Source organism: Coccinella septempunctata, chromosome 6 (assembly GCF_907165205.1).
Source record: "Coccinella septempunctata chromosome 6, icCocSept1.1, whole genome shotgun sequence".
Taxonomy (NCBI): domain Eukaryota; kingdom Metazoa; phylum Arthropoda; class Insecta; order Coleoptera; family Coccinellidae; genus Coccinella; species Coccinella septempunctata.
In genome coordinates, this window is record NC_058194.1 from 9,919,643 (window position 1) to 9,930,506 (window position 10,864).

At 35.0% G+C, this 10,864-nt stretch overlaps 1 protein-coding gene across 1 annotated transcript; it reads right to left on the bottom strand.

The window, feature by feature from the left end:
- Nucleotides 1-3,502: 3,502 nt before the first annotated feature.
- Nucleotides 3,503-7,688, bottom strand: LOC123315751 (V-type proton ATPase subunit e 2-like). Its single transcript, XM_044901587.1, has 4 exons — nt 7,537-7,688; nt 7,430-7,477; nt 7,283-7,370; nt 3,503-3,674 (listed from the first exon to the last, which is right to left on the bottom strand). The coding sequence occupies exons 1-4, from the start codon at nt 7,632-7,634 to the stop codon at nt 3,651-3,653; spliced, it is 258 nt and encodes an 85-aa protein (XP_044757522.1). The 5' UTR covers nt 7,635-7,688; the 3' UTR covers nt 3,503-3,650.
- Between the last annotated feature and the right edge of the window lie 3,176 nt (nt 7,689-10,864).

Sequence of the window (10,864 nt, forward strand, 5' to 3'; positions counted from 1 at the left end):
ACAAAATATGATGGTTATGTTATGTTATTGTGAATTAAAATGAATGATTTTTCTTTCACAATTGATCACCACTACCCTTCCTTCCATGATTTGGAAAATAAGAAATCTAGCTCTTCTACATTATTTGACTAGCAACATATTTCCCCATTACCACCCTAAAAAAGAAATATGACGTAGCTCTAATATCAACGCTAACGTTCCTATTTACCTATCTGAAAGTGAAAGTCCTGTAAATAAAATATGAAGCGGTCCTTCATAAGATTTTTTTGAAATCATTCATCTGGTACTTTCAGCCCTTTCCATCTACACTCCTGAATCCACTAGATAAAAAAGTATCTAAAAAAACGAAATGTTGCTTCCTGTAAAAAAGACTCAACTCCGGCACCGAATACGTACGAATTGTCTTCAAACCTGTAAACACTTTCAGGAGGGAGCCAACATATGCAGACTAAAAGATGTGTGTGAAGTTGGCCAGCACTTTTCGACCTTCGAAAAAAAAATTTGTGCTGAATTATGCTAGGTTTGTGCCGTTGAAATTTTTTTTTCGTTCCACACGGTTCTCAAAATATTTCACAAAATGTATCGAATGGACCAGCCCAGCACTTATCGAAAAAATGAGTTTTGGCGAAACTGGTTGTGTTATGCATGTACAGTGTTGTGTCGTTCGAATAATTGTGTGCTAACTTGTGCCGTTGTAATTTTCACAAAAATCCTAATCGTTTTCCGAAAAATTGAGATTTTGGAAAAAAGTCAGCCTAGCACTTTCGTGTTCTTGTAGTTTATTTTTTTTATAGTTGTGCTACATTTGTGCTGATTTATGCCGTAAAGATTTTCAGAAAAAGCTTTCAACTTTTCTTTCAAATGGTGAATATCAGAAAAATCAGTTGAGGTTGGCAACCCTTGTACAAGAGCACTCTGTACTGTGCATGTATGATGGGTTGTCTGAGAAGCAGGAGCTTGGTCAACGTTTTCAGGTGAGATGATAATTTTGTTGATCGATTTCGATGGAATGTTTGGTGAGAGAATGGACTGTATCTGTTCTTGGCGTAAATTTTAGTAGAAAGTCAGATTTCAAAATAATAGATCACTTGAAATTAATCTTACGGAGAAATCATCTTCTTCCTGTATCGGCGGGTCTTCCGTCCCTGGAGAAAAGGGCCCTTTTAGTATTTTCGGGGGTATATAGTTTCACCCTCTTCGACGGCACCATATATTCCTTGTTTTTTGAGTAATTCATCAGGTAATTTTGATGCCGGCTTCTATATTTAATATAAATATATTTTATTTCATTGAAGTACGATTATATCCTTTATGCGTTTCCAGATGCCAACGAATACCAAATCACTTCCTTAAGTAAGTATCTATATACAAGAATTTCAATCAAATTAATTACCTGCCTTAATATGAAGGCGTGATCCATTTCTTAGTTTACAAGAATTTCTATATATCGTGTAACAGAAGGACTCTTGGTTCTCTCAGTTCAAAACTATTGAGAGAAAATATTTCTTCTCGAAAATAACGACACGGGAATATATTTTTACGACGCCACTGGTCGTTCGGGTATATTCGGAAACTGGCTGCTAAATTTTGACTGCTAGCTTCACGCCGGTCCTTTCGACGGATTCTGGATGTGCTGAGCCATAGCCTACTAGAACTTCTAGTAGGCTATGGCTTTAGTTTGCGCTAACCCGCACTTCAATGTTCTAAAACTTTTATTGTTTTTGAGGTTCAAAGCGAACGATGCCGACTTGGGCAAAAATCAATGAGATGCGACTGAAGGCACAAAATTAAACTCAATTTATAAATTAGGCAATCGAAAGCGACGACGACGTATAGTCTAAGGCTATGCCTAATTGGTAAATGATCTCGCAAGCAGGCGATGGCGTTGGTCGGTCGCATCGCGTCTTGATCGCGCGATGAAAAATGGGTGTCCTATAATTCGGAACGCCTATTCGGGCCACAGATTACAGAGTAGAATGATTCGGGCGAATCGCAGAATCGGCTCTTCCAAATAGGAGGAAAAAAAACAACTAATGAAATTAGTTAGAACCCGATCCAATTTAGATGAATTTCATCATCTTCACCGCGAGCTGAGAAGTCATAAAGATTTGTTTTTTCATTACACGAGAATGCCACTTCAACCTGTGACTACATTTGCAAGGAAATTGAGCTACAGTGCCGTCATAAAGTAACTAATTTTAAAATACCAAAATGAAATTTTGTTCGTCGTCAGTTACACGTATGCATTAATTTTTCAACTCACTTCTAAAATTTCAATCCAATGAGCATAGTTTCTGTAAAAAATTTCTTGAAATTTATTGAACCTTTTTCATGCAAAGAAATCATACTGATGATGGTGCCTTACTTATACAAATTGGAATATTTTGACAAAAATGAATATATTATATTTAGCTTGTTTGTATATTCAAATATAATAACAACAATATTTATGAAAGGTTTCAAGGATCACTACTGTGCTACAAGAAGAATGGGATATTCCATCTGCGATGAGGTTTTCGATTTTGCTCCTCAACCTCAATTTTTGGACAGCTTCAATTCCCTTGAAATATGAAGCCAACTATTTTAAGAAAAGGGTATCCTCATCGATAGCAGTTGCGTCTTCATAATTTATCTGAAAGCAGCACTTTATTAATGCGATTTTCCTCGAAGTCCATCCTGTCCAACGTTCGATAGCGCGACCAAAAACAAACATGCTTGTTCTGGAGCGATTAATCGCATTGAACGCTCAATAAATTGAGGATTTCTGTCAGTAACTATTTTGACTGAATCCTACAACAATTATTCGGAAACCCCCATCCCAGCACACTCTCCATGCACAACTTACGACTCATCAAGATTTGCATAGCGTCATAAATCATCAGAAGTGTATCACGATAACAATAGTGTATAGTAATCTTTAGTCATTAGCTATCCACGCTGGAGTTCATGAAGATCAATATACGGGATTTCTCTTCTGAAAACTAAATTCTGCCAACATTGTTATCATGATAAACTTCTTATGATTTATGAGTTGATCAGTTAGTTGTGCATGTAGTGTTGCCAACCTCAACGGTATGAATATTAGGCCTGTTGCTATATTATGTACACTGATTTTCTGACAATCTACTGATTTTTCTGATATCCACCAATTGAAGGGAAAATTGAAAGTTTTTTCTGAAAATTTCAACGCCTCATATCAGCACAAATGTAGCAAAACTAAATGAAAAAAATTAAACTGCAAAAACACGAGAGTGCTAGGCTGACTTTTTCCAACACCTCAATTTTTCGAAAAACTTATAAGTATTTTAGTTGAATATTTTGAGAACCGTGTGGAAAAAAAATTTCAACGGCATGAAGCAGCACAAACCTAGCACAATTATTTTTTCCGAAAATCGAAAAGTGCTGGGCCAACTTCACACACATGACTAAAAGGTATTTGGAGAATGTAAAGGAAGTTACAGTTTGTGAAGGGATACTTTGATTCGGCAATGACAAGTACAGATTGCTAGATAACATCAGAATAAGAGTTATATATTTTAATAAAATACCTTTACACAATATACATATATTAATACATTATTAGGTTGTTACTACATTTACATACATACCACTTTCGTTATTTTTTCAATGAAACAAAAAAAATGCTTTTTTTACCCATCAAGTATTGGTTGTCCCTGAAAAAAAGACAAAATGTTGATTTTGTGAAATATCATTATATGTACTTCTGAGAGTAAATCACAATGGAAAATTGGGATCATGATTCACATCGTTATTCCATCCATATTTGTGTTTTTTCAGTTAACTTTTTGATATTCAACCGGTATCAACTAGTAGATTTTGGGAAATTTTTATTCATTTGATTCTCTATTGTTATACTTCTCGAAGTTTTGTAAATTTTACATTTCATACAGAGGAGTTTCCAAACTCTTGCCATATCTTGGCATATTCCTGAAGTATTAAGATGTACGAAAAAAATCGACAAAATACAGTAGTTCTTTTCTTAACAAATGCGGAAAGTGGTACGTGCCTGCTTCGCATCGTTCGGGCAAGACACTTTCCGCGAGAGTTAAACAATATTTCTACCAGCGCTTGAAATATATGAATATATCAATTTTTCGAAACAGATCAAATTTGATTTGATTAACTCATTGGGTCGTTTCAAAAAAATATATACTACATTCTTTCTCGAAACCACGCTCAAAAGATCCGTTTAAATGCCAAAATATGCCTCTGAAAATATCAGTCCTTTATATTAATGTTTACGTTGTGTGCATCGCACTTTTCGATTTCCCATAAGAATAACACAGAAAAAAACTTTTTTCTTCTGATTCTTATAACTACTGAATGATAAATTGCATTGCAATATCCTTCCTTTATTTTGTAGAGAATTGAAAGCTCTACAAAAAAGATCTGATGACATTTTTCGATAAATGGAGTCAGTCGAAAGTTATTCAAGGTCAAAGTACAATTTGCCCCCAAATTAGCCGTTTTATTTATAATATTCTCAAATTTATAAGTTTACAGGTTTTGAAACAAACTGAAAATTTATTTCTAAATTCTCAGAGTTGAAAACAATGATTCCAATTGAACAATGGATGCCAATTTTCAAAATCCATAATTTTTCAAAAGAGTTAATTGTCCCTGATAATTCGTTTTAAGTACCTCGTCTTTTTACTTTATAAGATATATAATGGTTAATAGTCTTCAGAGGTCTAATTTATATTTTGTGAAATGTTTTGATCTCGTTTTTTCTAAAACATAATCAAATCAAAGCAAATTATTCAGAAAAACGGCTGAATTGAGGGTAAATTAAACTTTGACCTTGAATAATTTTCGACTCAGTTCATTTATCGGAAAATTACATCAAACCTTTTCTGTATATCGTTAAATTCTCTACAAAATACAGCAAGGATATTGAAGCGCAATTTATTGTTCATTAGTTATGAAAATCAGAAGAATTTTTTCCTGTGTTATTCTTTTGGGTAATAGAAAAGTGCGATGCGGACAACCTAAACCTTAATATTTTGGCATTTAAAATAAACTTGAATGTTGTTCCGAGAAAGAATAATTGTTTTAAAACGCCCTATCAACTCATATACAGATTCTGAAAATTGAACGACGAACATAGGGAATACCATGAGATAGGAGAGGACTGTAAAAATGCAATCACCCAGTGCGAGAAAAGTTTTATTACTAGTGATGACTTATTCAATATTCAACTGGACCGTTTTATATTTGATTTGGCCAAAGATATTAGCAAAGATGGAGCATCCCTTTACTGGATGCATAGAATGTTGTGTCCTGATAATAAACACTGGATGTTTACAAACAAACGCGTCAATACTAAACAGAAACCAGTACCATAGTTGTAAATAATTTTTTGTAATATCTTCGATCAAAGCGGTGTGAAGAATATTGATGATGGGTATATATGAATTTGATAATTCCATCAATTCGTTTGAAAAATAAAATTGTTTGATATAATTTCTCGATAAATTGAACTGAAATGTCCTGAGGCACGAATATTCTCCGATATAACTCCGAAGTTTTACGACTGTCAAAAAGAAATTTTTCTACTAGCGTGCGCGTTCAACCTTTTTCCCGCACGCATTCCAAGTTGCAAAGAGTCACTTTCCCAAAACGTGCGGGAAAAACGCCTGCTATTTCTTTCCCGCACGCATTTGCGTGCGGGAATGGATTAGCAGGGGTTTTTCCCGCACGCAAATATTATAGAGTAAATTAAATTCTATCATGTTTCTATGAATAGAACGTCAACGATTTGAAACCCATAGTAATGACATGCAGAATTACGTCTGTCATTATATATGAATTAATCAAATGAGATATGATCTGTTTCGTGAAATGGATATATTTATATATTTCAAGCGCTTGTAGAAAAAATATTGTTCCTAACTCTTGCGTAAAGTGTCTTGCCCGCACTCAACTGCTTACCCGAACTCTGCTTCGCATCGTTCGGGCAACGGCAGTTTCGTGCGGGCAAGTATCACTTTCCGCACTTGATAGGAAAATAACTATTTCGCATAAATGGTTGTGATATTTCGTAAAAAAATTTCTTTCATTGCAGACCGCCTCTATTCAACCCTGGGATATCAATTGGGGTTACCAATCTGAGGCACGAAGATTTTCCGACTGTCAAAACGAAATATTCATACAAGATTGTTGAGTATTCAAAATTTTCAATACAAAACCAATTATGTTTAAAGCTAATACTTAAGTTGTACATATTACGTAATATAGACTTAAATTTTTGTTTTCTACATTTTATCTGAAAATAAATTAATTATTTTTTATACTTTGCTTTTGGGTTGTGTTCGGAATCAACGTCGAACGTTGCACAACGCGCTCTTTAACGGGACTTAACGATCCGACAACCAATAGAACAACCGTTTCAGACGTCGGACGCACACTGGGCGATGATTCGACGTTGATTCCAAACACAACCCTGTAGTCGAACAGGAATATAAGAAATATTCCTAGAGAAGAAATGAACGAACTCCTATTGAAAAAATTTTAATATGTAATAACTCCATCGAGAGAAACATTACAATTGGATTACATGAATAGGTCAATAAGGAGGTCACAAAATTAAATGAGACCGCCGGTATTAGACAATTCCCAAAATAGTTAATTCATCTTCCTCAAAATTTAAATGTTCTATTAATTGATTGAAAACTTAATACTGGCTCTATAAAAACATATAACAATTATTATGTAGCTCAACATTTATATGCAACATTATTAACAATATGGACTAACTAGAGAGCATAATTCTTTTATTTTGTTGGACATTACTAAATTCATTGCTGAACTTGAATCGAGTATTATTTTGTTATTGCTAAAATATTCGTAAGAATCAAAGACTCACACACTATCTATCAGGTGCTTCATGCACCTATTCAGCTTTGGGGTTCTCGCACCTTTACTCTTCCCAAATAAAATGGTTATTTCAAGCACTCGCCTTTGGGTTGGTGCAAGAGGGGAAGGAGCAAACAAAGTGAGCTGCTCAGGTGCTACAAGCTCTAACCAAAACGAATGCATTGGTGCTCGAGCAAGAAGCACTGGAGCAACCCAGAAGCTGCTCGAACAGTCAAAAAGAAGTAGTATATATGACATAAAAAAGATCGAATTGCTTCCCTAGTTCTGCTAATGGTTGAATGTTGGAATACAATAAACGTGTTCTGAATTATCAATACCTTCACACCATAAATTGATCGCAATTGAGCAATGAAACACTCACTTCAAATATTTATAAAAAACTCACCCATTGCTTAGCAATAATGAGCACTGTTTCTCTCTCCAGTCTAGGTCCAATGAGTGGATTCATTTGAACGACATAACAGCAAAGCCAACTGGAAATGAGTGAACACCTGCATTGTGTTGCCAGAAAACTTCTAATAAGGATACTTACAATAACCAACAGCAAACTCCAGTTAAAACGAGTAATACTTGTATGATTCTGAAAGGCAATATATTATACATCTTGATGATGGGTGGTACTTACTCATAAAAAATTACCCTTTATTAGGACCCTTGGGAACAAAAAATGGGGCAACGCCTCCAACGGCACCCCATAAAACGGTAAATACGATAAAAGGCAACGCTGCAGCCCCCATTATTAATAGAAATGTTAATTCCAGAATTTCACGGCTTCACGCCAATCCCAATCTGTTCAATCACAGAAAATCCTTCAAGTCATATGATATGATCACAGAACACAGCCTTGACTTACTTACTACTTCCACAGATAGATATGATTCGAACCACAGAACACTAATATACATATACATATACATATATAATTACATATCGAACGTAGATATCTACGGATTCGAATCATAGAGAAAGGGATGTCTCTGATTCGAATCAAAGGCAGTTCTGTCAAAGAGGTTCTCTTCATCATTCTTCTGTGTCATTGAACTAAAGAAAGTTCAATGTTCTGTGTTGACCGCTACCGCGTTCGGCAATCACCTCGGATCGATCGGATTGCACTATGGAGAGTGAGAGAAGGAGAATGATCGCCGTACTGAAAATATGTCCCCGAAAACGGGGTACGTAGGCTAGGAGTCGCTGCGATCGCTACGTTTATCGATAAGGGGGTGGGGATTTAAGCTTCAATTTTAAATTAACAACCTTCATCCATTGAACTAAAGAACTTCTTTCTTTCTTCTTTCTTCAGTTCAATGCCTTCATCATCAACAGGGTTCTAATAGATAATGTTTTATCAAAGAGGGAATCTTTGGTTTTATATACTTCAAGTAAAGTCGCTTCTGGAGTGCCGCCGGGGTGCTTTTTAGGACCGCTGCTTTTTGTTATTTATACGAGTGATATCCCTACTTCTATTAAATATTGTAGATATCAAGCCTTTGCTGATGATACCCAGATTTATTGTGACTTGAATGCGGACAACTTTGTTCAAGTTCAAGATAATATTAACAGCAATGTTGCCAATGGTAATTTACGGAATAATCCGAAATATCTGACAAAAAATCCGAAAAAATCCGATGCTTCCGTAACTTAATCCGAAAAAAATCCGCTAGTTCATCGAACAATTAAATAATTAAGAAAACAGATAACACAATTTTCTATTCTTAATATTCCAATTATTTTTTCAATGTGAAAAATCTTCACTAGCTTTTTTGAGCTGCGAATATGATGCTTCCTAGTGGTAGCTGAAATTTGTACCAGGTCTAGAATACCGAATGCTTTATTTATTCCTTTACCTAAACATAAACAAATACTTTTTCGCTTGTATTATTACTATTATTTAAGGTCAAAGCTCGCACATTTTCGTAAACCTCAAGAAACTTTGCAGATCGTACAATTCTTTGCAAAAAAATATTCTATTCGTGAGAAAGTCGTATTTCAAATTACATGCACACATTTTCGCTCCATTCCTTAAGTAGTTTTTTTTAACGTGGTTTCTCCAGTTCCCAATAGGAATATTTCACGAAGCCTCTAATATTGATTTGAATTATTCAATCATCTAGTGGCAAGAGCCTCGATAATTGATTTGAATAATTCAATTCCTTCAGAAATTCTTCGAAACTGTATAACATAAAAAAAATCCGAAATATTTTTGAATCCGAAAAAAATCCTCGAGAGCTAAAAAAATCCGCAATTCGGATAAAAATCCGCCGATTGGCAACACTTTAACCCTTTCATGGGCACGACCGAAATGCTTTCAAAAAAGATGTTTAATTGAAAGCATCAATTTCAGTAGCATTCCTAACAATTACGCATAACATAATTTCTTCAAATTTTTATGTCTTTTTCTTTGTAGCGCATGTGGGAAGTATTCTTCCCACTGCCCAAATTAATGGTATTAAAAAAATCTTTATGTCTATCGAGTGAGCTACATAGAATTCAAAATAACCTTATATGTAATTATTTGCTATTATGGCACAAGTATTATTCCAAATCAACTTCATTTTCCATGAAATTTATTAAAACAAGGTTGAAAACACAGAAGTATTGTACATGAGGAACATATGAAACGTGTTCTCTTTTCTGCAGCTTTAGTACTACAAAGTCGACTTTTTTGTAGGTAGCCTGCTGAAGAGGCATATGATTTCCCACATTCGATAGTCGCACTTTATCTGGGACTACTCGTTTGTTGGCTAGAAATAATACCGGCTTATTTCTACGTTTTCTGGACGAAAAACCACCTATCAGCTGTCTCGCCAAATTGATCCGAATTCGTTTTCTGGCAGACTGTAAAGATATTCCATTGCAGCCTGCATGTGACGCGGATTATTATTCAGGGACCACATATCTGGAGGCGCGAGAATAACGAATAAATAAGTGGCAATGAATCGTAGAGAAACATTTCCTTGGAAAAAAAATATTCGAATATAGGCGGTGGGAAGGATATTTCCCACTTATCCAAATCAAATTACTGCTCGACCAAGAGAAGATATAACCCAGTGTATGGAAGGAAACCGTATGATATGAACCAGAATATCAGAAATTCAAAACAAAAAGCTTATTACTCAGCTTGTTCTGAGAATTATGGTCGATTTATTACAAAAACGCGGAAAATCAACTTTCAAACGACTAGAAATCCAACAGTGCACGATAAACTTCGAAAATACTATGCAGAATTCTTCCTCCATACTTATTGAAACTATTATATGGTATTCATTAATGTTATGGCCATATGGCAGCATCAATTCCGAGTGGTAAAAATAATTTCCGTTGCCCACAATACAGATATTTGATGGTGGGAATTTTGCTTCCCACTACCCATGAAAGGGTTAACAGTGACCTTGAAACGGTGAGTAATTTGGCTGGGAGACACAATCTGAAGTTGAATGGGGGTAAATATAAAGTAATGTCAAAGAGTAACCAGTTGGTTACTCTTTGGTAATGTTGTTCGGGAATAGGAGATTGAGGGTGAGTCTGTCCTAGATATGTTTCAGGTGCGAATTAATGATTTAGTCTTGCCCATTGTTGACACCGTCAGGAACCTGGGGATAACGTTCGATTCTGAACTCAAGTTCACTTTTCACGTAAACAACCTGCTCAAGACACCATACATTACTGCCAATTCACAATGATGTTAATGGTTATGGTAATGTTAACGGTGAACTACATGTAAACGCTTAAATAATAATAAATAATAGAGCTTCTACGATACTGTTCACATCAATGTTAATGTCAAGCGTAATGTTAATGATAATGATAAATATTTCTTGAATTTATTATTATTTAAGCATTAACATCGTAGCTCACTTTTAACATTACCATTACCATTAACATCATTGTGAATTGGCAGTTACTTTCAAGTGCATCTTGAAAGTAATGTATTCTCATAGACATTGTTTTGACCGTTCTATTCTTAAAA

Excerpts from the sequence above, each read along its gene's own strand:
- LOC123315751 (XM_044901587.1), bottom strand. The coding sequence starts at position 7,634 with ATGGGGGCTGCAGCGTTGCCTTTTATCGTATTTACCGTTTTATGGGGT. Across the intron at positions 7,371-7,429 it reads GGAGTTTGCTGTTGGTTATT|TTGGCTTTGCTGTTATGTCG; the intron begins GTAAGTATCCTT and ends ACTCATTTCCAG. Across the intron at positions 3,675-7,282 it reads TCATTATTGCTAAGCAATGG|GGACAACCAATACTTGATGG; the intron begins GTGAGTTTTTTA and ends TCTTTTTTTCAG.